General features: G+C 35.8%; 1 protein-coding gene across 17 annotated transcripts in view; it reads left to right on the plus strand.

The window, feature by feature from the left end:
• LOC139045858 (E3 ubiquitin-protein ligase TRIM38-like) overlaps positions 1-27,065 on the plus strand; it is a 128,979-nt gene extending 101,914 nt beyond the window's left edge. For 15 of the 17 annotated variants that reach the window (XM_070515180.1, XM_070515179.1, XM_070515181.1 and 12 more), the window contains 5 exons: positions 1,097-1,117; positions 2,249-2,275; positions 2,782-2,808; positions 3,345-3,404; positions 3,579-27,065. In XM_070515180.1, the coding sequence (XP_070371281.1) occupies positions 1,097-1,117; positions 2,249-2,275; positions 2,782-2,808; positions 3,345-3,404; positions 3,579-4,108 (665 nt within the window). In that variant the 3' untranslated portion in view covers positions 4,109-27,065. The remainder of the gene's footprint in view (positions 1-1,096; positions 1,118-2,248; positions 2,276-2,781; positions 2,809-3,344; positions 3,405-3,578) is intronic. The other 2 variants (XM_070515193.1, XM_070515190.1) reach the window with 1 other exon arrangement.
• Positions 27,066-27,357: the final 292 nt, after the last annotated feature.

Raw genomic sequence — 27,357 nt, forward strand, 5'->3', positions numbered from 1 at the left:
TCCAAAAACGCAGACCTTGTAAAATCATGCAGCGTACATAAAAAAGCTTGATCCTATAAATTTCAAAGACTTCCAAATACTGTCTTTTTACCAAATGTCAATTCTATAAATGAGTTAATCTCTTGGAACGGGCATTAAAGTTTTATAAGGGACATCAATAAAGCCTGGAGTCATATTATGGGAAACAGAATCAGCACAACCCTCGTACATTTTGCTCATATGGTCTTAGTATTTCTTTTCCTCCATTAGCTCATTTTTATTATATTTTCCCCAAATCTGTGAGTCAATAATCAACACCAGTTTTATTCTTTTTATTTTCTGTTTGTGTATAAAAGATTTATATGCTGAGAAATTCTCTACCTCTATGTAAGTTAACGGAAATGGAAGAAATTTGGTTAGTGCCATGTCACACAATTCTTTGACCTTCTGAGGTAAATGATATCATCAGAGTGCACATGATTTCAAAGCTAATTTTAAAAGTTTTATCAATTGACTACGAAATTAAATGTTATTGTAATTTTGTTAAATGCACAGAATTAAAAGCCATCAGACTTGCATAAAGATTTTACCCAGATTTACAGTCATTCTCTTTCAGGATAGTTGTGATATCTTCTAAAAAGACTTTTTCAGGATTTATACACGTTTACCACTAATTATACAAATAATGTTTTCACTTTAAGACATCTTGTTTAATATGACATAGTCATAAAGTTTTGCAAAATTAAAAATCAATTTCAATATGCTACTACCAAAATAACATTTGCTATAAAATTATTTTATTAAATATGTATTTTGATCTAAATCTTGAATTACCTATATCCTTAAAACTATCCATAAACAAAATATGTATGTGATAAAATCCTAGCTATGTTTCTGTCCACATCTTCACCATTCTTCTTTTATTCAGTCAATTGTGAAAATTCATTCATTTTTTTCACTTTTTTAAGATAAAAATGTGCTTCCTTGCCAGTTTTTCATTGTTGTTTGTTTTTTCTAATTACATTCATCCTACTAATTTTCTGTGCACTGGTAATTTTCAATTTCTGTGTTAGTTTTCCTTGTCATTCACATGTGATTTTTCCATTTTACTTTTCAGATGAACTTCGGAACGAACTTGGTAACATTTTTATGACATTCATCTTTATTGATATATTTCTTAGAAATATTTTTTCTTTGTTCTTGTTCCCTTTTTTTGCGATAGACTTAGGCTTCTTCTATGTTCTAGATAATTACCATAATTTCATTATAAGATTGGTGAGATGAAGGGAATTAGGTTAAGAAGAATATGATTTTCTGCATTTAATAGAAAGCTTCTTTTAACTTGGGTTCTCTAACATGTCCTCTGAGATGGAGTGCCCATTATTTTGCACATGATGTTGTCCCAGTTCTGAATGGAAAGGTTTAGATTCCAAAGCTGCTGAGTGAGATAAGTTCCTTCTTTTGTTGGCCTATTGAACACTTTGATTATACTGATGTCAAGTGTAATCATGAGACTTGCTAGTTCACTTCTCATGACCATATTCTCAAGTGATCCATGGTTATAAATATTTTTGTATGAATTTGCCTGGTTATTTTCTCTTTCCAGCCATAGTTATTCCTGTTTTTTCATTTTTTTTAATGCCAGTCAATTATTAATTCAACAAACTGCTCTTCCTTCAGGGTCTTCTATACATGTATCTTTTACTTAAGTAAACTTAATCAAGGGGCCGACCAAGTGGCACAGCGGTTAAGTGCACACGTTCTGCTTCAGCAGCCCAGAGTTCACCAGTTTGGATCCTGGGTGCAGACGTGGCACTGCTTGGCAAGCCATGCTGTGGCAGGCATCCCACATAGAAAGTAGAGGAAGATGGGCACAGATGTTAGCTCAGGACCAGTCTTCCTCAGCAAAAAGAGGAGGATTGGCAGCAGATGTTATCTCAGGACTAGTCTTCCTCAAAAAAAAAAAAATTTAATCGATAATATCTCTCTCAGGTTTAAGGCTATTTTCTAAGATATTCCTGCACTACTTTTTAGTACCCTATCATAAGAATTATTTAAATCCTCATGTCCCTACATATTGTTATATTCTTCAAACTAGTAAAGTTTTCAGATGGAATGAACTTTAGAGATTTCTTTCATTACTTTTTAAATGGACATTATTCACCCAGTTTGCAGACACAAATATTGGCAGATGTATGGCTTAATTACATCTTCTTTGCGATGTTAAAAAACATGTCTCATGTATGCCTGTTTGTATATTTTCCCTCAGCTAGGAGGAAGGCTCAATTCAAGTCCAGTAAGTAATGCTTATCTCTTAGAAAGCTCCAACCTTCTATCTCTCTTGAGTCTTGCCCTATAGAAGTAAGATAGGATGCAGAAATGCAACATAAAATTTGCAAAATATGGAAATTTCCATATTTTGCAAAGAAGCATTTGTAGCATTATCTTTCTAAATTTCAATATTTTTGATAAATTCTTTCTAAAGTGCAAACCAACAAGTGATTCAGCATGTTCTTCCTCCTCTCCTCCTTCCTTCCTGTCTTTATTTTATGCTCCCTCTGTCCCACTTCTCCTCTGTCCCTCCCACCTTTTGTTGCTTCTACATTTCTACCTGTCCTATACCGGATCATTTTTATTACCGTGTTTGAAAAAATTGAATATAAGGATCATACAAAATATAAAAAGGAAGTCCAAGGGATTCAGAAGAAGAAATGTGACAAAGACAAAGAGGAATAGAAAAGACAATGAGAGAAAACAGTGAAGGTAAAAAAGTAAAGTGTTTCCTATTTTGTTCTTTTGCAGCCTGGAAGAAAGCACCATTATATCCTGGTGAGTAACATGGACTCTGATGAAAAAATTCTACTACCAAAGATATTTTAAATGAACACATACTGTGTGCAAAACAATATGCTGAAAATCGAAGAAACACCAAAGCATACATTCCATGAACTCAATAAATTACTCAATATTTTAACAGATGATAATGTGTTTTAAATGTTAAATTTTAGCAGTTTTATTATTTTTAATGCATCTCACATTATGTTTTGAGTATAGGCAGAATGGTTATCATCTGCTAAAATCTGAGAAAACTAAATGGTAGGACTAAATGGTTGGATGGTCAGACATCATATTCTCTATTTCCTCACCAACATCCTAAATAGATTATAGATATTTATCCTATAGGAATGTTGGAAGAGGAGACTATAGGGATGGTCAGGCCTTCGAGTCAGACATAATTTAGCAGATTGTAAAAAGATGTTCAAGTATATGAAAGAGTATTTCCTTTGGTTGCTATTATTCTTGAATTAATTCTAAGGAATGTATACTCACAGTATTCTAGACAGACAGGCAGCATTATCTTTCAGATGGTGGGTTCTATGTTCATTTGTTCCTTGCAGATTGGAGGAAAGAAGAGTTCAAAGCTGGTGAGTCTGATGATCCAGGAGGGACACTTCTCCTTGTGGGGTAGTCTCAAGGAAAGATGGGTGGAGGTAAACTGGATCTACCCAGGGCCAGAGAGTCCTCAAAGAATGGGCATCCTCTGGCCCAGGCCTACTGAGACACTTCCCAGAAACATGGTGGTCGACTTGTCATTGCAGTAAATGTGACCCTGGATGCAGCCACTGCCCATCCTGTCCTCCTCCTTTCCGAAAAAGGGAGACGAGTAACCTGGCAAGAAAGATGTCAAGATCTACCCAGCTCCACACAGAGATTCAACTCCCTTCCCTGTGTGCTGGGTCAGCTGGACATCAGCTCTGGGAGATGGTACTGGGAGGTGGAAGTTGGGGAAGCACGTTCTTGGGACCTGGGAATTTGTAGGGATAATGTAACAAGGAAGGAGAGGGTCACGATGTCCCCACAGAATGGTTTCTGGGCCATCAGGCTCTATGATGGGGACTACTGGGCCCTCACCTCCAGAGTAACTCTTCTTACTCTACAAGAAAAACCCCTTATTGTGGGGATATTCCTGGATTATGAGGCTGGAGATGTATCTTTCTATAATATGACAGATGGATCCCACATTTTCACTTTTCCCCAGAACACATTCTATGGTATCTTGAGACCTCTTTTCAGACTTTGGTCGTCTGACTCAGGCTCCTTGACCATTGTCCAGGTAGAGGAGAACTGACTGATGTTGCAATTCATATGCCTATCCTTCCATGAGAAATGATTATTTGGGCCTCCAATGATGATCACAATTCTCCCTCAACAAGATACAAACTGATTTTTTCCTTCTCCTTCTTACTGGTTCATTCTCAAGATGAAGCTCTGGAACACAGATAGATGATTGTCCCTCATATCATTTCTCCCCTCTTCTTCAGTTATAAACTCCTTATTATTACCTTGTCACATGACAGCTTTGTATAAATTTGAGATTTCCTAGACCCCCTCCTGCATATGATTAAATGATGGCCAGTGTATTATAAGCTGAATTATTCTGTATGACTCCTGGGATGTGTCCTTAAAGGAAAATTGTGTGCTTCTTTTCTTCTTTACCTTTTCTGCTGGGTGGAATATGTCATAATGGATGGAACTCAAAGAACATCTATGACAATGTAATATGACATGGATGGCAGAGAAGACAGAATAAGCTTAGGCTTTTGATAACTTCACGGAACTACTCTAAGCCTAATTCCAGAATTATTTTCTGGGATAAATAAACTTTTATATCTTTAAGCCATTTATATGTTGGATACTTGTCACTTGTGATTGAATCTAACCCTGACTGATTCACCCTCCCTTTAAGGATGGCAGCAGATGGCATCCATAGTTGAATATTCCGGTGAAACAGGAGGCGTAATGTCCTGTACTTGCTTGCTTAGCTGCTCATACAATTCCAGTGTCTCTGTCCCATCAGAGCCTCTCAATTTCTCCTGACTCATCAGTTCCTCCTGACTTCACTTCCTGTCGTTTCTTATTTAGGTGCCATGGTTGCTAATTTCATGTATTCTCTTACTAATAAATGAAAATCCCTGGCGTCATTGTCGTTCTGTCACATCATCTTGGGAAAACTCCAAATATGGATTAATCTAATTATCCATTTCTCATACTGGTAGCTTAATATGCTATAAAAATCCACACATCTGAGCAGTTGGTCCTCTATACATGCATAGTCATCTATCACAACTTGGATGCCAGCAATATCTGGTAATCCTCCCATGCATCTCCAGCCATTTGCATTTGCTTACTTTTGCATTGTGAATTTCATTAAAAATTCCACTTCCAACTCTACTGCTCCCTATTCTCAGTATATGACTGCATTCCCACTTGAATAAGAAAAAGAAGAAGCAGAGAAGAAGGAGGAGGATGAAGAGGTGGAGGAGGAGGAGAATAATCCATCAGAAGGGAACTGTCTGAATTTTGTAATAATTAATATAACAAACCTATTTAAATCAGCACCTCTCCATTATTCCTCCTTTACTGTTATATTAAGAGAAATATCCCTCCTACTTTACAGAGAACACCAATCCTTCTCTCCATTCATCTTGTACTGTCCTCTCTGGTCCTGGGATCCATGAGTTATTCCCCTCAGCTTTTCTACTAACTTCTCCCCGTGAACCCTAAAATTTTCAAAACCTTACCCATCTTAAAATCAAAACAATATAATTTTCCATCAACTTTGTACTCTCCTATATACTCTCCTCTCTTTCTTTTCATAATCAAACTTCTCAAAATAGTTATCTAAGTAGTCTATTTATATTTCCCTGTTTCCCATGTCCGCCTTGGTATACTCTGTGTTGTGGGTTGAATTGTGTCTCACCCTAACCCCTCAAAATTCATATGTTGAAGTCCTAGCCTCCAGTATTCAGAATGTGACTTCATTTGGAAGTAGGGTCATCGTAGATGTGATTAAGATGAGGTTAAGTTAAGACGAGGTCATACTGGAGTTGAGTGGGTCCCTAATCCAACATAACTGGTGTCCTTATAAAAAGGGAAAATTTGGACACAGACACACACAGGGAGAACATCATGTCAAGATTGGAGTTTTGCTGTTACAAGGCAAGGAACATCCAAGATTGCTGGCAAACCGCCAGAAGTTAGGAGCGAGGCATGGAACAGATCCTTTCCTAGCACTGTCAGAAGGAGTATGACCCTGCTAATATCTCAGACTTCTAGCCTCCACAAGTGTGAGACAATAAACTTCTGCTGTTTAAGCCACTCAGTTTGTGGTACTTTGTTACAGCAGCCCTAGCAAACTAATATACTCTATTGTTATCACAAGAATTCCACTAAACTTTTCACACTAAAGCCTCCATTCTCACAGTGGGTCTCAGTGGGTGCAATAGCAGTGATGTGAACCACATGTGTCTTCCATAGCTACCCAGGTTTCCCTGGAGGGACTACCTTAGAACTCCGCTATTTTATGGGGCCAAATGAGTGTAATCTTCAGGCATTAAGCACTAGGCATTAAAAAGCCAAACTACAGACCCACAAAGTCCCATCAATTCTTCTAAAATGGTTTCCTATGTTCAATCACAATTTTTCTTTTCAAAAGCAATATTTGAACCCAACATACTTATTCAACCTTCACCTGCCTGTTTTCTGGTTAATCTCCTAGGGGTTTTATACAGCTTAAGAGACAGGTGGGTTCTCAGGAGAGGAAGTCTCCTTATAAAGTAGCAGATATAAAGTGAAGCCCTAACCTCCCAAAAGAGAACGTTCCTTGGAACTCATCAAAACAACTCATCCTTCAAAGGTTGCTTCTTGGATGAACAGGATTTTAACAAGGAGAAATAAAGTTCCACCTCAAGAGCGGTATTACTGCTTCTCTGCTTCGTTATACAAAACCCTTAATTCATGTTATATCACAAATATTCTTCATAGTTCTACAGTAATTTGATGGTATAGAGACTTGAAGTATATACTAATGATGAAGCAACTATGTGTTCATACTAAATGCCAAAATATATGCACTGCTCCCTAGGACTGGCATCATGGGTACCAAGACATGAGTCCCACTGCTTGCACATCAGTGGAGCCGCAGATTCACTTTAGTGCACAGAGCCAGTGTGTCAGCCTAATCAGTATTTCCCAGATGACTTGAGAGTCTGGTGTATTATAAATAACACCTCATTGCTTATTTTGCTACAAGTGCTCGGGGTTCAAATCATGGAGCACTTTAAAAGGCCAACTTTCCACTTCAGGAAATCAAGGATCATTACAGCTAGAAGATGCATGATTGACCGTGAAGCAATCTGGGGGGAAAAATTAGGAAATTTCCTAAATTCTACTTGCCACTCACCCCCGCTTACATTTACTATTTTGCTTTCTGAAATCCACACTGGCCTGTGCCTAAATTTGAGACAATTAAATCCCCTAATTCCTTAATTGATTTCCCCTTAAAAGCCTCCTGCACTCCAATTATTAGTATTGGTGAGGGCGCAGATAACTCAAAATATCCAGAGGATATTGCCTCTAACACCTCCCTCGTATTTCTCTGCTCTTTTAAAAGAATCCAGAGTATTCTCTTTAATCATTTCTAAAACTGAAAACTTCCCTGCACATAATCATACTCTCAACAGTAAAAATATTTCATTTAATCCCTGTTGATGAAATTCTAAAGGCTACTGATTATATGATCCAGATATCTTTGCTCAATAACAATTTATAGTTCATTTATTCTTACAATCTTTCTCATATTCAGCAAAGTTGCCTTATTGTGACATTTTGAAAACATTGAATGGTGAGTACAAAGGTGAAAACTATGATGAGAAAATGATGGAGAAGTTTATTATTTACACACTTTTACAAAATAATTCCTACAGCAGGTGGAGGTGAGACATTCAGGAAATGACAACGGCATCTAATGGTGTTAAATTAGTTTGAAAGAGGAATAATATTTAACTTGAATAATCTCAAAATTTTTGGAAGCACTGAAATTTACTAGACTCTTGTGAATTCAGAGCAGACATAGATCAGTGAATTTGACTCAGAGGTCCAAGCATCTTTTCTCAATTCTTAGTTTTTTAATAGTGTATATGGATTTGGAAACATGTTTTACAGAGATGGAAAAGTAATAGATATAAACGCAGGTGGAAGAAAGAGAAGAATCGTTCATTCAAAAAGAAAGATCAATATCAGGAAGGAAGGAAGAAAAAAACCTGAAATACTTCTATAATTTTTCTCTTTGGGGAAAACTGACCTACATTTCTGAAAACTGGAAACATAAAGTTCCAAAGACCTCTTCACCAACCATAGGTAATTTTGGTTTGTATCTCCTGCTTGATACAAAAAGCACATTTTAGCACTTATTTTAAGAAAATAAAACCAAGAGAAGTGTAATAGGGCTTTCTCTGGAATAGCCATGCCAATCATTCTTCTTACTTTGGGCCTTCTATCACTTTGAAAATAAAACATAAATATATATATATACACATGAGACAGGTCCTCCAAAAGTGATGAGTAAGCATGTAGTAATGGCACTAATCCACCAATAATTGTATCTTTCACATTACTCATATCATTTCTGTTATATAAATTAGGTGATATATTCATAAATTTTAATCCCTGTGAAAATATAGGTAAAATGGAAAAAAATACCATCTAGATAAGGAAGGATACTAACCTTTATGATTATTTTAGCGTCTTATGAAAAATTCTTGTGGGAGCATCCTTAACAATAGCTTCTCATGTCACTCATATTAGAAAATCAAGGGGCTGGCCCCATGGCCTAGTGGTTAAGTTCTGTTTGCTCCACTTCAGTGGCCTGGGTTCAGTTCTTGGGACAGACCTACACATCTCGTCAGCAGCCATGTTGTGGAAGCGACCTACATACAAAATAGAGGAAGACTGGCCACAGATGTTAGTTCAGGGCTAATATTCCTCAAGCAAAATGAGGGAGATTGGCGACAGATGTTAAGTCAGGGTGAATCTTCCTCAGGAAAAAAGATGAAGATCGAAAAATACATTATCAATGAAATTCTCTTCAGAAATAAAATCTGTATACAAGGATTTAAAAGGAAGATGAGTCTGAAGAGTTAATAATTGGATGAATTAAAATGCAGAGAACAAAGAATTACAATGGCTGGAAAGAAAAAAATTGCCAAGCAAAATCATGTAAAAATATTTACATATGTGAGAACACTTTAATAATACGATCAAGGGCAGTGGAAGAGTGAGCCTCAATCTCACACTTGACCAATGAATAACATCAGAATTTAGAGGAAATTAATAACACCAGAGTTTGACAGGAAAATGGATAAAGGATTTACCTCAGTAACTTTGGAGTGTTCTCTTATCTCTTAAGGATTGAGGTAGTATAATGTGTATAGTAACAGGCACCCCAATTTGGAATACATGGTAGAGGGCCTAAGTAAAAGAACTTTGGCACTAAATTATATATTTGGCACTAAATATATATTTCATTCAATATATATATATTTCATTCAATACATGTGCCTGTTAGCTGAATTCCTTTCGTCTTGCCAACTTCATAATAAAACTATGGAAAGCATCTAGAAGACAAAAGAAGCCAGTGTTTACAGGAATGGCAGGGCATGGAATGAAGAAAGAAGGATTGGAAAGGATGGAAAAGGCAGGGAAAGAGCAGTGAAGAGAACTTAATATTGGAGAAGCACAGACGCCAAAAAATGAGAAGAGAGAGTAGACAGTCAGGAGACGGGAGTGCCAAGGGATGGAACGAAAGTGAAAAGACAGGAAATGTCAACAAGTGAAAGGTACCATGGTGCAGGACTGAAGGGTTGTCAGAATACTTACCATTTTTTTCTGAAGTTCTTCTCAAAAATAAAACAGAAAGACTAATGTAAATCAAGGGAAACACATACGAAGAAAATTCAAATTTCTTGAAAAATGAGAACGTAAAGTTAAAACTAACAGGATGCTTTTAAGTACACACAGACACACTAACAGGATGCTGTTAAACAGACACACACACCAGTGTCAGGAGAGCTCACATTTGTCTCAAATAATGTCCTCCAGGAAATGAAAAAGGTGGGGAGGAGGAAAAGTGATAAATTCACTGAATTTAGAGAACAAATTAGGAATGCTATTTCTTGTGGTTACATTTCATTGGTATCTTTTTATACTGTTCTTATTTTCTCTTACCCTAATATGTTCTTTGACACTCTCTTTTTCTCTCTCTATATAGATACACACACACACATATATACCGATACTCTCTCTCTCTCTCTGTATATATCCGCACATATATATTCTCATCAATCACATGTATACTCACATATACATGTATTATACAAATATATAATATATATACATGTATAAAATAATTTTCAAAAATATTGTACTGACAGTTAATTTGAAATGAAAATTTCAAAAATTTCCCAACATCCCTGAGTATACCAGATTCAACAAGGTGTCTCTGTGAAAAAGAATAATACATTGTAGAGCGTTTAGCTAAACTATTCCACGACATTGATGCCTTGGCATCCAACTTGTGTGGCCATGGGGCTGCAGCGACCTTGAATTGACAGTAGCCCCTCCTGTAAGTGTACGCCCTAGATAACAGTCCGCAGAGTCACAAGCAAATGTAGGTTTCTGATATGACTTGCTCAGCAACTCTTTTCAGCAACAGCTCCCTTGCCTCTCGATTCCTCAGATAAGACCCCTGTGGAACTTACAAAACCCCACTCTTTGGGGTTTAAATTGACCAGTCCAGCCCAGGAACCCCGAAGCATTCCACCCATGGGCCCTAATAAAGGCATGTGCTAAAAGATCCTGCCTCTTCGCCTACATCCTTCCTTGACCTCCACTTGTGGCCCCTTGAGGCATGCTGCGCACCTTATCCAGGACTTGTGAGTAATAAACTTCTCTACCATATATCCATGTGTCTCTTCTACCAAACCTTAAGATAGAAGTGGTAACGTTTCTGTCTTATCTTTCTGTACCTAATTTTCAGCTCAGGGCCTGACATTATATATTGGGAAAAGGAAGCCACTCAAATTCAGTCTTCATGCGTAGCCTTCCTTTAGCTTTCAATACCAGGGCTGACAGATACAAAATGTCTGATATATTATGAAGAAAGAAACAACCAGGATCTGGGTTCTAAAAGAACACCAAAGTCAAGTTCCATTTTTTCCCTGTGAGTGGAACATAAATTATCTTCTTTAAAATTTGGGTAAAGATACACTCCAGCATATTTTTCATGATCTGAAGAATATCAAGGCTATATGTATTTATTTTATTTATAATGAAATATACATTATAATTATAATGATATAATTATGATTATATATAGATATGACTATATAATGATATAATGAAATATAAAGAAGACAACAGATAGATGATAGATAAATGATAGATATAGATAGATAATTTTAAAGTAAAGACTAATATAACCATGCACCAGCAAAATATAGTATTGTCAGGTCCCCCAACACCTCCTTGTTTACCTCCCCAATCACTAATCCCTCCACAACCCCAGAGGTAACTACTATCCTAAGTTCTAAAGTATTCTTAAATTCTAAAATAATACTTTGCTATTCTTTTAATTTTTCCACTTATGGATACACTCCTTAAAAAATATTATTTAATTTCATTGGTTTTTACATTTATATAAATGAACTAATACTGTATGCATTATTTGATGCAAGAACTCTGTACTATATGCACCAATCTGGTAGAACATTCAAGTTATACTGTTGAAATAATAAAGAAAATTAGCAAACATTAGGCATAGGATTATCTCAATTTTATAAGGTTAAACATAAACTTCTATGTATTTAATTATCAACAAATGTGTATTTTTTTAATAAGCATAGAAAATGCCTAACCCTTGTTCACTGCTGGTGGCAGTGCAAACTGGTGCAGCCACTATGGAAAGCAGTTTGGAGTATCCTCAGAAAATTAAGGATAGGTCTACCATATGATCCAGCTATTCCACTGCTGGATATTTATCCAAAGAACTTGAAAACACAAAGGCATAAAGATACTTGCACCCCTATGTTCATTGCGGCATTATACACAATAGCCAAGACGTGGAAGCAACCTAGGTGCTCATCAAGGGACGAATGGATAAAGAAGATGTGGTATTTATACACGATGGACTACTACTCAGCCATAAGAAATGACGAAATCCAGCCATTTGGGACAACATGGATGGACCTCGAGGGTATTATGCTGAGTGAAATAAGTCAGAGGGAGAAAGTCAAATACCATATGATCTCACTCATAAGTAGAAGATAAAAACGACAAAAAAAAAAACACATAGCATTGGAGATTGGACTGGTGGTTACCATTGGGGAAGGGGGCGGGGGGAGGGCAAAAGGGGTGATTAGGGTCACATGTGAGGGGATGCACTATAATTAGTGTTTGGGTGGTGAAAATGATGTAATGTATCCAGAATTTGAAATATGATGTACATCCAAAAAAAAAAAATTAAAAAAAAATGCCTGAAAGTTACACAATAAATTCTTAATAGGAATTACACTCTTAAGGGAGTGATTAAGAGTTAGGAAGTAGGGGAAGATTTTTACTTTATATGATTTGGTTTGTTTGAATACTTTGCATAAACCTTTTATACAACCAAATTAAACAATGACAAAGGACCTAAAATTACTCAGGAGTATACACTTTGCAATTCTGAACCTATGAACTGGCAGCAAATCCCACATATCAGGTTTGCCACATAAGATCCATCCCACCAAACATCTCTGTGAATGATTCCATCAAGCAAATGGAAGTTCCTTTTAGAATTCCCCAAATGGACAAAGTCTGTTTGAACAATAACTTTTTCTACAGTTACAGTTATCTTTTCTAATATATTATGTTCTCTGATATTAACAACTCAGTAGAAAGTTCTCAGCTACATTTATTTTATTTGACCCTGTAAAGATTAGAAAAATTTTAAGTGGCGTATACAGTAGTAGTACAGTGTAGAATAGTGTAGTGTAGTACACATAGGCATGGAGGTTGAGTGAGGTTGTATCTGGATAGTTCTTGGGATATGATTTTTTCACAGAAATCCCCTTCCCTGATTTCCCATAGGGGAAAACATTCTACCAACATTTCTACTACCTGACAGGACTCAAGAAGGTGACTAGGTAATGGAACAAAGTCAAGAACAAAGTCAAGAATAAAGTCATAGTACCTTAATAAGCAAGAGCCTGGAGTTGAAGTTGGAATACAGAAGATGAGACAGGATTTTCTGATTGGATATCAGAAGATTGAGTTTCTTACTACTGGAAACAGGATTGACAGTAGTAGAGTAATGTATGTAAAAGCAAGATAGAAAGAGAGATGAATGAGAGAGAAAGAGAAACTGTGCCTATCTTATCTCTATAAATATTGTCATTCAAAATAGTGCCATAAGTTTTTAATGAAAGACTGAATATGAAACCGTATTCAAATTATCATGCTATATAAGTAAAACTTATTATTATTATTATTATTATTATTATGATCATCACATTTCTCCTTAATGCTTGAGATCTTGAGGCACTAACAAAGTCCACTCCCTGCAAAATCTCTAACTCCTGGGGCCTCAAAATGCATTGCATTTTTCTCATAATTGCTTACCTATCTTTTTTTACTTTCTCCAAAGGTTGCAAAACAAAAAATATCCCAGTACAGTTCCCAAAATTCAAAGGCTATTTTTACTTGCAACTTGCATCCTGGCAGTTATCTGAAAGGGAATCGCACAAGTACATTCATTTAGATCTACTTTGAACGCCATCACTCTTCTGCATCCAGAAAAGCCCACTCAGGTTTCTCTGATCCTTAGTTGGCAAATACTATGGTTATCTCTGTGTGCTTCCAGGAAAAATCAACCAGCAAGCACACCTGTTAAGTACAAGCTAAGTTCAGGATGCCCTATAGGTGCTATACTGGACACAATAAAAATAGAAGATATATACTCTGTGCTCAAGAAACTCAAAGTCAAACTATATGTTGGGTCTTCTGGGATTGACTTCTACACTCCAGGAGTCAGAGGTAGCCACAGCAAGATGATTAATAAAAGCATGTTGTACTTAACTAGAGAGGACTGAAATAGAAAAAAATGAACCTGAAAAGGTCCTTACCACTACTGCTAGCTTGTAGCATGTAGGCAAGCCCAAACTGACAATCTCGGAAGGCGAAACTTGATTTGCTAATAGCATTCCACAAGTTCTAGAGATCTGCTGTAGACCACTGTACTTACAGTTAACAATATTGTACTGTACACTTAAAAAGTTGTTAAAAAGTTAGATATCAGGGCTGCCCTGTGGCCAAGTGGTTAAGTTAGTGTGCTCCGCTTCAGCGGCCTGGGGTTTTGCCAGTTCAGATCCTGGGCGCAGACATGACACCACTCATCAGGCCATGCTGAAGTGGCATCCCACAGAGCACAACCAGTGGCACCCACAACTAGAATATACAACTACATACTGGGGGGCTTTGGGGAGAAGAAGAAGAAAAAAAAGATTGGTAACAGATGTTAGCTCAGATGCCAATCGTTAAAAAGTTTTTAAAAATAAAAAAGAAGTTAGATATCATGTTGTGTGTGTTTTTAAAAATAGACTTTATTTCTGGAGTAGTTTTAGGTTCACAGCAAAACTGAGCAGAAGGTACAGAGATTTCCATATAACCCCTGCTCCCACATACACATAGCCTCCCCCATTATCAACATCCTCCCCCAGAGTAATATATTTGCTACAACTGATGAACCTATACTGACATATCATCACCCAAAATTTATAGTTTATATTAGGGTATATTCTAGATGTTGTATATTCTATGGGTTTGGACTAATGTATAATGAAATGTATCCACTCTTATAGTATCATACTGAGTAGTTTCACTGCCCTAAAAATCCTCTGTGCTCCTCCTGTTAACCTCTCCCTCCCTCCTAACCACGGAAATCACTTACCTTTTTACTGTCTTACAGTTTTGCCTTTTTCAGAATGTCATACAGTTGGAATCTTACAGTATGTAGGCTTTTCAGATTGGTTTCTTCTACTTAGAAACATGCATTTAAGTTTCCTCTGTGTCTTTTCATGACTTGATGGCTCATTTCTTTTTAGCACTGAATAACATTTCATTATCTGGATGCACTAGAGTTTATTTAGCCATTCACCGAGTGAAAGCCATGTTGGTTGCTGCCAAGTTTGGGCAATTATGAATGAAGCTTTTACAAACATCCATGTGCAAGTTTTTGTTTGGCCATATTTTCAACTCTTTTGGGAGACTATCAAGAAATACAATTGCTGGGTCATATGATAAGAATATGTTTAGTTTTGTAAGAAACCACTAAACTGTCTTCCAAAGTGGCTGTATCATTTTGCATTCTCACCAGCAATAAATGAAAGTTCCCCTGGCTCCACATCCTCACCAGCATCCGATATTGCCATTGTTCTGAATTTTGGCCATTCTCATAGATGTGCAGTGGTATCTTACTCTTGTTTTAATTTGCATTTCCCTGATGACATATTATGTGGAGCAAATTTTAATATGTCTATTTGCCATCTGTATATCTTTTTTGGTGAAGTGTCTGCTAAGATCTTTGGCCCATTTTTTAATCAAGTTGTTTGTTTTCTTATCGTTGAGTTTTAAGAGTTCTCTTTATAGTCATGCATTGCTTAATGATGGGGATACTTTCTGAGAAACGTGTCTGAGAAGCAAATGTGTCTAACACATTTGTGTCAGAAATGTTTCTGAGAAACATTGTTATGTGGCACATAATGTTGTTATGTGGTATATGACTGTATTTTGGATAACAGTTCTTTAGCAAATATGTCTTTTGCAAATATTTTCTCCTAATCTACGACTTGTCTTTTCATTCTCTTGACAATATCTTTCACAAAGCAGAACATTTTAATTTTAATGAAATCCAGTTTATCAATTCTTTCTTTCCTGAATCATGCCTTTGGTGATGTACCTAAAAAGTCATTGCCATACCCAAGATCAGCTAGATTTTCTCCTAGAAGTTTTATAGTTTGGGCTTTACATTTAGGTCCATGATCTATTTTGAGTTAACTTTTGTGAAGGGTGTAAGCTCTGTGTCTAAATTCAATTTTTTACATGTAGATGTCCAGTTGTTCCAGCACTATTGGTTGAAAAGACCATCTGCTTCATTTTTTTGCTCCTTTGTCCAAGATCTGTTGACTATATTTATGTGGATCTCTTTATTGGCTGTTCACTCTGTCCACTGATTGATTAGTCTATTCTTTTGCCAATACCACACTGTCTGTATTATTGTAACTTTATAGTAATTCTTGAAGTCAAGTGATATCAGTCCTCCCACTTTGTTCTTCTCTTTCAATATTGTTTTGGCTATTCTGGGTCTTTCACCTCACCATATAAACTTTAGAATCAGTTTGTCTATATACATAAAATAACTTTCTGGGATTTTTACTGGGATTATGTGAATCTATAGATCAAGTGAGTAAGAATTGACATCATGAGAATATTGAGTCTTCCTATCCATGAACATAGACTATCTCTTATTTAGTTCTTTGATTTTGTTCATCAAAGTTTTGTAGTTTTCCTCATATAGACCTTGTAAAGATTTTGTTAGATTTAAACCTAAGTATTTCATTTTGAGGGGTGCTAATGTGAATGGTATTGTGTTTTTAATTTCAAATTCCACTTGTTCATTACTGTTATGTAGGAAAGCATTGACTTTCATGTAGTAATCTTGTATCCTGCAACCCAGCTAAAATCACTTAATAGTTTCAGGAGCTTTTTGTAATTTTATTTTATCTCCTATATAGGCAATCATGTCATCTGTGAGCAAAGACAGTTTTATTTCTTCCTTCCCAAACTGCATACCTTCTATTTCCTTTTCTTGCCTTACTGCATTAGCTGCGACTTCAAGTATGATGTTGAACAGCAGTGGTGAGAGGGGACATCATTACCTTGTACCTAATCTTAGTGGAAAAGCTTCAAGTTTCTCATCATTAAGTATGATATTATCTGTGGGTTTTAGGGAGATATTCTTTATCAAGTTGAGAAAGTTCTCTTCTATTTCTAGTTTACCAAGAATTTTTATCATGAACAAGTGTTGGATTTTGTCAAATGTTTTTTCTAAATCTATTAATAAGATCATGTGATTTTTCTTCTTTAGCCTGTTGATGTCATGGATTACATTACTTGATTTTTGAATGTTAAACCAGCCTTGTATATCTGGGATAAGTCCAATTTTGTCAGGGTGTATAATTCTTTTTATATATTGTTGGATTCTATTTGCTACCATCTTGTTGAAGGTTTTTGCCCCTATGTTTATGAGACATTGGTCTGTGGTTTTTTTGTAATGTCTTTGTCTGGTTTTGGTGTTAGCGTAATGCTGGTCTCACAGAATGAGTGAAAAAGCACTCCTTCTGCTTCTACATTCTGAAAAAATTTGTAGAGAATTGGTATAATTTCTTCCTTAAATGTTTGGTAGAATTCACCAGCGAACTCATCTGAGCCTAGTGCTTTCTGTTTTGGAAGGTTCTTAATTGTTGATTCAACTTCTTTAATAAACATAGCCCTATTCAGATGGTCTCTTTCTTCTTGTGTTAGTTTCGTAAGCTTTTATCTTTCAAAGAATTGGTCCATTTCATCTAGGTTATCAAATTTATAGGCATAGAGTTGTTCATAGTATTCCTTCATTATCCTTTTAATGTCCAGGGTATCCATAGTGATGTCCCCTCTTTAATTTCTGATGTTAGTAATCTGTGTCCTTTCTCTTATTTTCCTAGTTACCCTGTCTAGAGGCTTATTGATTTTATTAATCTTTTTAAAAAACCCACCTTTTGGTTTCATTGATTTTCTCTATTGATTTCCTATTTTCAATTTAATTGATTTTTGCTTTGATTTTTATGTCTTTTCCTCTGCGTATTTTGAATTTAATTTGCTCTTCTTTTTCAGTTTTCTAAGATGGAAGCTTAGATTATTGATTTTAGATCTTTCTTCTCTTCTAATACACACATTCAATGCTATAAATTTCCTTTTAAGGACTTCTTTTGCTGCATTCTACAAATTTTGACCAGTTCTGTTTTCATTTTCACTTAGTTCAAAATATTGATTAATTTCTCTTGAGATTTTTTTCTTTGAACCATGTACTATTTAGAAGTGTTTTGTTTAATCTCCAAGTATTTGGGGCTTTTCCATCTACCTTTCTGTTATTGGCTTCTAATTTAATTCTATTGTGCTCTAACGTTGTATGATTTCTATTCTTTCAAATTTGTTAAGATGTGTCTTATGGTCCAGAATGTGGTCTATCTTGGTGAATGTTCCATGTAAGCTTGAGAAGAATGTGCATTCTGATGTTATTGGATGAAGTAGTCTATAGATGTCCATTATATCCAGTTGACTGATGATATTGTTGAATTGATCTATTTCTAATAGAGAAGTGTAATAGTGGATTCATATATTTCTCCTTGCAGTTCTAACAATTTTTGTTTCACATATTTTACACTCTTGTTAGGTACATACACGGTGAGGATTACTGTGTCTTCTTGGAGAATTAACCCCTCTCTCATTATTTAATTTTCCTGTTTATCCCTGGTAACTTTCCTTGGTCTGAAGTCTGCTCTGTCTGAAATTAATATAGCTACTCTCGCTTTCTTTTGATTAGTGTTAACATGCTATATCTTTCTCCATTCATTTACTTTTAATCTATATGTGTCTTTATATTTAAAGTGGGTTTCTTGTAGACAATATATAGTTGTGCATTGTTTCTTGATCCACTCTGATAATCTCTACTGAATACATTGATGCTATTATAATTTTGAATAAACTATATCAGTTAGATCATATGAGAATAAGAAAAAAGTTTTTATTTTATCTTCACTTATTCCTTCCCCAATGCTCTTCCTTTCTTTATGTAGATTTCAGTTTCTGACTATATTATTTTCCTTCTCTCTAAAGAACTACTTTTAACATTTCTTACAGGGAAAATCTACTGGCAACAAATTTCCTCAATTTTTTGTCTTAGAAAGTCTTTATTTCTCCTTCACTTTTGAAGGATAATTTCTCAGGGTACAGAATTCTAAGCTGAGGATTTTTTTTTTATCTCAACACTTCAAATATTACACTCTACTCTCTTCTTGCTTGTGTGGTTTCTGAGAAGAGGTAAGGTGCTTTTTTCTCTGGATTATTTCAGGATTTTTTCTTTATCTTTGATTTTATGTATTGTGAAAATGTTATGCCTAGGTGTAGAGTTTTTGTCATTTATCCTGCTTGGTAGTCTCTGAGCTTCCTGGATTTGTGGTTTGGTGTCTGATATCAATATGGGGAAATTCATAGTCATTATTGTTTCAAATATTTCCTCTGTTCCTCTCTTCTCCTTCTGGAATTTCCACTATGTGTACGTAATTGTCCCACAGTTCCTGGATATTCTATTTTGGAGGGGTTTTTTTTCAGTCTCCTTTCTGTTTGCTTTTCTGTTTTGGAGGTTTTTATTGAGATATCCTCAAGCCCAGAGATCCTTTCCTCAGTCTTGTCCAGACTACTAATAAGCCCATCAAAGGAATCCTTCATTTCTGTTACAGTATTTTTGATCTTTAGCAATTTTTTTGGGTTCTTTGTTAGAATTTCAATCTTTTTGCTTACAATACCCATCTGTTCTTGCATGCTACCTACTTTATCCATTATAGCTCTTGGCATCTTAATTTTAGTTGTCTTAAATTACTAGTCTGATAATTTCAACATCCCTGCCATATCTGAGTCTGGTTCTGATGCTTGCTCTATCTCCTCAAACTGTGTTTTTCGCCTTTTATTACGTCTTGTCATTTTTTCTTGATAGGCCTTTAGTAATGTGGTGGTAAGGTGTGTGTCGGGGGGAGTGTTCTATAGGCCTATGATTAGGTCTCAGTCTTCTATTGAGCCTGTACCTCTAGTCTGTGAATTTCGCACATGCCACTCAGTTCTCCTCATCCCTTAGGGGAGACAGGATAACTTGAATTGGCTGGAGTTGGGTATTTCCCTTCCTCCAGGTTAGGTTCTCCTGAGGGTAGACCTTGTTAAGACTTTAATGCTCTGGCATAGTTCAAAATGGTTCCTTTTCCCCTCTCCCTGTCAGTTGCACAAGGGGAAGTTTCTTCTATAATCACCATTACGACCTGGTCAAGCTCTGAGGTAAAATTCAAAGAAGTGTGGAGGCCCCCGATGACTGGGTCCCACTGGAGTTATCTCTCAGACTTGTTCATGCTGAGCCTCCAGAAATTCATCAACTGCAGTTCAAGTTTCCCTACCTAAGCACTGATTCCTGCTGAGATTTGTGCTCATGAGTTTCTGCTCCATCAAGTTGTGATTACCTGTATTCACCTGTTGGTCTCAATTTTAGGGACAGTTTTTTGCCCTATGACCTCACTTCTCAAATGGATCTAAAAAAATGTTGTCAATTTTTCAGACTGTTCCATTTTTTACTTGTTGTCAGAATGGAATAGTGACTTCCAGCTTCTTATACACCAGACCAGAAATTAGAAGTCATGTTATATGTTTTTTACCACAATAAAAAGAAAATAATGAGCATGGTTCCTCCCGTCCATATCTTCCCTATCTTCTTTTCAACTCCCTGCACTCTCTATTTCTTAAATTCCTTCCTCACTCCTTCCTGTGATCTGTAGGTGCAGCCCAAGATATAAACTCTTCATGTTGGCATTCTTCTCCTTCTCATTTTCATTCACATAAGATCTTGTCCTCTGAAACATCCTCTTCCTGTTAATTCCTTTTCTAGCTCTTTTCATTTTGCTGTATTAAACTGTTATTCAATTCACACAGACCATTAGCCTTTTCCTATAAAGCAGTGTTTCTCAAGCTTTTTTTCATCATTGGCCGACTAAAGAGTCTTTTTATACAGATTTTTTCCTAATCACTTACCCCCATGAAGTTTTAATATCATAAATATACTGTATATACATGTCTGTATTGTATTACATCTGTGCTTTATATATTAAAAGAGTAAAAACCAATTTTCCTGGCCATAGGGAAAGTATCAACCTGATTGAAAATACAAGCTATAAATTAATAAATAGATAGATAGATAGAAAAAAACAAGCTACAAGCCTTTCTCTACCTTCTCATACTGAATGACACCTGAATTTCTCCTGAGAAAATCCTTTCTTATCAACCCTGTCAAGGAGAGTTAGATCATTTTCCCATAATTCTCCTGGTCTGAGAGTAAACGTAATCCTCCTGGACCTTTAGCGCTGCTTCCAGATTACCTGGATACATGCTTTCACCTAATCTTTCTCCTTTGTAGTCTAGCCCATGTAGGTATACCACTCTACTGCCATCCTCAATGCTGTTAACTATCAATCTCTGGTCACTCCACGTCATTCAGTTCAAAACTTTCTCCTCCTCAATTCCTGCCTCACCCTGAGTGATTTAAGCAAACAAAGTGGTATTCCACATCACACTCAATTCACATTATTTCTTAAATCCTTTTACTTTCATAATGTTTGTTTCCAATTCACTTCAGCAAACCACTCTTACGATAACACTGTAAAATATGTCACAATTAGAACACAGTGAACTATATTACCATATTGTACTCTCCTTTACTTCACTAACCTTGCTGTTAATAGCTCTTACAGAGACCTCCAAGTTACTGGCACCTCGATAATCCCTCCAGTCCATGAGCTCCCTCTTAGGTTTGCTTGCTTCCATACTAACTTGAAACTTTTTCCAACACTATAACAACTCTAAATTTCACAGTCTCATCCATCTCTGCTACTAACACAAAACTAAACCAATACAACTGCTTCTAGGCATGCAATATACTATTCTTCATGGAAACAGGAGAGAATTGGAAGGCTACTGAAGTAACCCAAGAAAGAAAAAATGTGGACTTTATTTATAGATGGAGCAAACTATAGACAATGTAGGCAGATTCCAAACACATTTTGAAAAGTACTTTTTACATCTTCTATCATACACCAAAGACTAACTTCCATAATATAAAAAATTGCTACAAATCAATAAAGACTTATTACCCAATTTTAAAGTGGCAAAGGATCTGAACAAAATTCATAAAAAAGGAAATTCTTATAAAGCTTTCTCAAAATAAAATAAGTACAATTTTAAATTAATATATGATAGTATTTCACCTACCAGATTGGTAAACATCAAAAAATTTCACAACCTACTGTTTTATTAAGTTGGTGGATGGGGCCGGCCCTGTGGCCAAGTGGTTAAGATCGCAAGCTCTGCTGCAGGTGGCCCAGTGTTTCGTTGTTTGAATCCTGGGTGCAGACATGGCACCACTCGTTGAGCCATGCTGAGGTGGCATGCCACAACTAGAAGGACCCACAACTAAGAATATACAACTATGTACTGGGGGGCTTTGGGGAGAAAAAGGAAAAAATAAAATCTTTAAAAAAAATAGTTGGTGGAGAATTGGGTGCTCTCTTGGTGACAGTCTAAATCAGTAAAATTTTTATTGAGGGCAATTTCCCAATATGTAAAAAATAAAAACTAATACATACTACAAGAGCAAAAGATTGGAAACAACCCAATTATACAAAAATAGAAGTTCATTCAATAAAGATATTCAATGGAATATTTTGTAGCCATAAAGAATTAATGATAAATATTTTATATAATTATAGGGAACAATATATAATACACATAACAATTATAATATATCTAATATATATATTATAACAATCCATAACATTCTAAGATATAGAATGTTAAGTCAATAAAGCGAGGTGTAGAACTGGATACGTAGTTTGCTATAATTTCTATTTTAAAACACATTATGCAAGTATTCTGGGAAGACAGTAGAGTTGGTAGCATTAGGAATCTGTCTCCCAACCTAGACAATGATTGCACTGGTAGAATCTGTCTGATGAAACTATTTTGGAACTCTGGAGTCTGTTGAAAGCTCGCAACTTCCAGGGGGAAGATGTGGACATTAATTGCAGTTAACTTGGATCAATTTCAGCTCTTAGCACAGTAGCACATACCCATCCCCCACCTCCAGATATGTTGCAGGTAACTGTGCACATGTTCCTGGAATGGCTTGCATATAGCTTACAGGAGCTGGGGTGGGCAAACAGGACCCTCTCTTACAAATATTAGAGATCTTTACTCTGATTTCTGATTGCTCCTTCTGATTACAGAGGTGCAGACAAAGAGGTGGGTAGCCATTGTTGTTGCACCTCTCCTCATTGTTGCAACCCCCTCCCACCCAGCTGAAGTGACTTCCAGAGGATTTAAAAAGCTTGTGCTCTTTTCTCTTCTGCTGAATTTTTCACTTTTTCCTCTTTCAAGAGCCAGACATCATACACTAGGACATGCAAAAACAACTGCATATAGAGGGAAAATTGGAAAATGACAAGACATGCCCAGGGAAAGGCTCAGAGGAGATCTGAGACCTTAAGTTTACACCTTAGTCTGATCCTCACCACACAGAACCCTACAACAACCAAAAAACAAAAACAAAAACAGAAAACCCTGGGGAAGGGAGAGAATCTGATTTCCAGAGTCACCACATTATTAGATTAAATCATCCAGTGTTCAACAAAAAGTCACAAGGCATACAAAGAAACAGGAAAATACGGTCCAAAGGAAAAAAAATAAATGAACAGAAAATGTCCCTGAGAAAGACCTAATGGCATATATACTAGGCAGTCTTTAAGACAAGTGTCTTAAAGTCAATCAAAGAACTAGCGGAAGATGTGGAGAAAGTCAAGAAAATGAAGAGTGAACAAAATGGAAACATCAATAAAGAGATAGAAAACATAAAAAAAAACAAAAAAGAACTTCTGGAGTTGAAAAGTACAATAACTGAAATGAAAGATTCACTAGGGAGATTCAAAGGCAGATTTGAGCAGGCGGAAGAAGAAAGAATCAGTGAACTTGAAGATAGGGCAATGAAAATTATGGAGTTTGAAGAACAGAAAGAAAAAACATCAAATAAAAGCAAACCGAGAGTGAGGGACCTTGGGACACCATGAAGTGGACCAACATACACATCATGGAAGTCCAAGAAGCCGAAAAGAGAGAGAAATGGACAGAGAGAATATTTTAAGAAATAATGGCTGCAAACTTCCCAAATTTGATGAAAGACATGAATATAAACATCGAAGAAGCCCAATCAATTCCAAGTAAGATGAACTCAAAAAGAACCACATTGATACACATTAAAATCAGACTTTCAAAAGCCAAAGAAAGAATCTTGAAAGCAGCAAGAGAAAAATAAATCATCACAGACAAGGGATCCTCAATAAGATCACCAGTAGATTTCTCATCAGAAACTGGAGGCCAGAAAATTTGGGCCAATATATTCAAAGTGCTAAAACAAAAAAACTGTCAGCCAAGAATCCTATATCCAGCAAAACTGTCCTTTAAAAGTAAAGAAGAAATTAAGACGTTCCCAGATAAAAGCTGAGGGAGTTTGTGACCTCTAGACCTGCCCTGCAAGGAATGCTCAGGGAAGTCCTGCAAGGTGAAATGAAAGGACATTAGACAGTAATTCAAAGCCATATAGAGAAATAAAGATCTCAATAAAGGTAAATACATGGGCAATTATAAAAGCCAGTATTATTGTAACAATGCTTTGTAACCACACTTTCTGTTTTCCACATGATTCTCTTGACTAATACATTTAAAGGAAAAAAACAATTATTAATCTAAAAGCTAGTTTTACTAGATTTTTGGTTTGTAACTTCAAATCTTGTTTTATACATAATTTAAGATATTAATGTATTTAAAAGAATTATTAGTGTATGTTTTTGGGCCCACAATGTATAAAAATGTAATTTTGTGACATAAAGAGCCAATGAGGGTGAGGACAGAGCTGCAAAGGAGCAGAATTTTTGTATGTTATTGAAGTTAAGCTGGTATAAAATCAGAGTGTTATAACTTTAGAATGCTAAATTTAATTCCCCGGATAATCACAAAGAAAATAGCTAGAGAATATACACAAAAGGAAATTAAGAAGGAATTTAAACATTTCACTACAAAAAAAAATCAACTAAATACAAAAGAAGACAGGAATACAGGAAACAAGGGACAAAAAAGCTATAAGGCATATAGAAAATGAATGGCACAATGGTAGAAGTAAGTGCCACCTTGTTAGTAGTTACTTTAAATGTAAATGGATTAAACTCTCCAATAAAAGGCAAAGATTGGTAGAATGAATAAATATACACGACCTAACTATATGCTATCTATAAGAGACTTGCTTGAGATCCAAAGACACAGTTAGAAAGTGAAAAGATGGAAAATTATACTCTATGCAAATAGTAACCAAAAGAGAACAGGAGTGGCTATACTAATATCAGACAAGGTAGACTTTAAATCAAAAAAGGTTATAAGAGACAAAGAAGGATATTATATATTAATAAAATGTCAGTCCCATTTGTTTATTTTTTCTTTTGTTTCCCTTGCCTGGCCAGACATCAACCTGATGAAATTTTGCTATTTGAGACAAGTGGGGTGGCCCTTAAGGGTAGTATGCTAACTGAAATAAGTCAGACAGAGAAAGCTTCTTTCCAGCAAAGGAAACCATCAACAAAATGAAAAGACAAACTAACAATTGGGAGAAGATATTTGAAAACCATATATCTGATAAGGGGCTAAGATCCAAAATATCTAGAGAACTCATACATCTCAACAACAAAGAAACAAACAACACAATTTTACAAATGGGCAAAAGATCTAAACAGACATTTTTCCAAAGAAGATATACAGATGGCCAACAGGCACATGAAAAGATGTTCAACATCACTAATTATCAGGGAAGTGCAAATCAAAACTACAATGAGATAACACCTCACAACCATTGGAATGGCTATATTAACAAGACAAGAAATTAAAAGTGTTGGAGAGGATATGGAGAAAAGGAAACCCTCATACACTGCTGGTGAGGATGTAAACTGGTACAGCCACTATAGAAAACAGTATGGAGATTCCTCAAAAAATTAAGAATAGAACTACCATATGACGTAGCTACTCCACTCTTGAGTATTTATCCAAAGAACAATGAAAACACAAATGCATAAAGATATACGCCCTCTTAGGTTTATTGGAGCATTATTCACAATAGTCAAGACTTGAAAACAACCTAAGTACCCATCAAGGGGTGAATGGATAAAGAAGATGTGGTATATATAGATAATGGAATTCTACTCAGCTATAAAAAAAAGTCAAAATCTTACCATTTGCCACAGCATGGATGGACCTTGAGGGCATTATGCTAAGTGAAATAAGTCAGACAGACAAAGTCAAATACTGTATGATCTCACTCATAAGTAGAAGATAAAAACAACAACAACAAACACACAGTACAGACATTAGATTGGTGGTTACCAGAGGGGTGGGGGGAGGGAGGAGGGTGAAAGAGGTGACAGGGCACATGTGTACGGTGATGGATGGTAATTAGTCTTTGGATGGTGAACATGATGTAGTCTACACAGAAATTGAAATATAATGATGTACACCTGAAATTTAAAATAAACAAATAAATAAAAGTTCAATACAGCAAGATATAATAATTATAAACATACATGCACTTAATGACAGACCATCAAAATATATGAAGCAAAAATTGACAGAACTGAAGGGAGAAATAGATACTTCCACAATAATAGTTGGAGACTTCAATACCCCACACACAATCGTAGACAGAATATCAAGACAGAAGATAAGTAAGGAAATAGAAGACTTAGACAACACAATAAACCAACTAAATCTAACAGACATATACAGAACACTCCACTCAACAAAAACAGAATACACATTCTTCTCAAGTGCACATGGGACATCTTCTAGGATAGACCATATGTTAGGCCACAAATTAAGTCTCAATAGATTTTAAAAGATAGACATCATACAAAGTATCTTCCCTGACCACAACATGATAAAGTTAGAAATCAATAATAAAAGGAAAACTGGAACATTCACAAAATTGTGTAAATTAAACAATACAATTTTAAACAACAAATGGATCAAAGAAAAAATTACAAGAGAAATTAGAAAATGCTTAAGGACAACTGAAAAGGAAAATATACCATACCAAAACTCATGGGACATACACAAAAAACAGTGCTAAGGTGGAAATTTATAGGTATAAATGCTTACATTAAAAGACAAGAATGATCTCAAATTAACAACCTACTTTACAACATAAGGAACTAGAAAAAGAAAAACAAACTAAACCCAAAGCTAGCAAAAGGAAGAAAATAATAAAGATTAGAGTAGATAAATAAAATATAGAATAGAAAAATAATAGATAAAATTAACAAAACCAAAAGTTGGTTCTTCCAAAAGAACAACAAAATTGACAAACCTTTAGCTAGATGGATTAAGGAAAAAAGAGAGAAGGCTCAAATTACTGAAATCAGAAATGAGGGGGCAGCCCGATTATGTAGCTGTTAAGTTCACACATTCTGCCTAGATGGCCCAGGGTTCACCAGTTCTGATCCCAGGTGTGGACCTACACACCGCTTGTCAAACCATGCTGTGGCAAGTATCCCACATATAAAGTAG

The sequence above is a fragment of the Equus asinus genome, chromosome 8, assembly GCF_041296235.1.
Source record: "Equus asinus isolate D_3611 breed Donkey chromosome 8, EquAss-T2T_v2, whole genome shotgun sequence".
Lineage (NCBI taxonomy): Eukaryota > Metazoa > Chordata > Mammalia > Perissodactyla > Equidae > Equus > Equus asinus.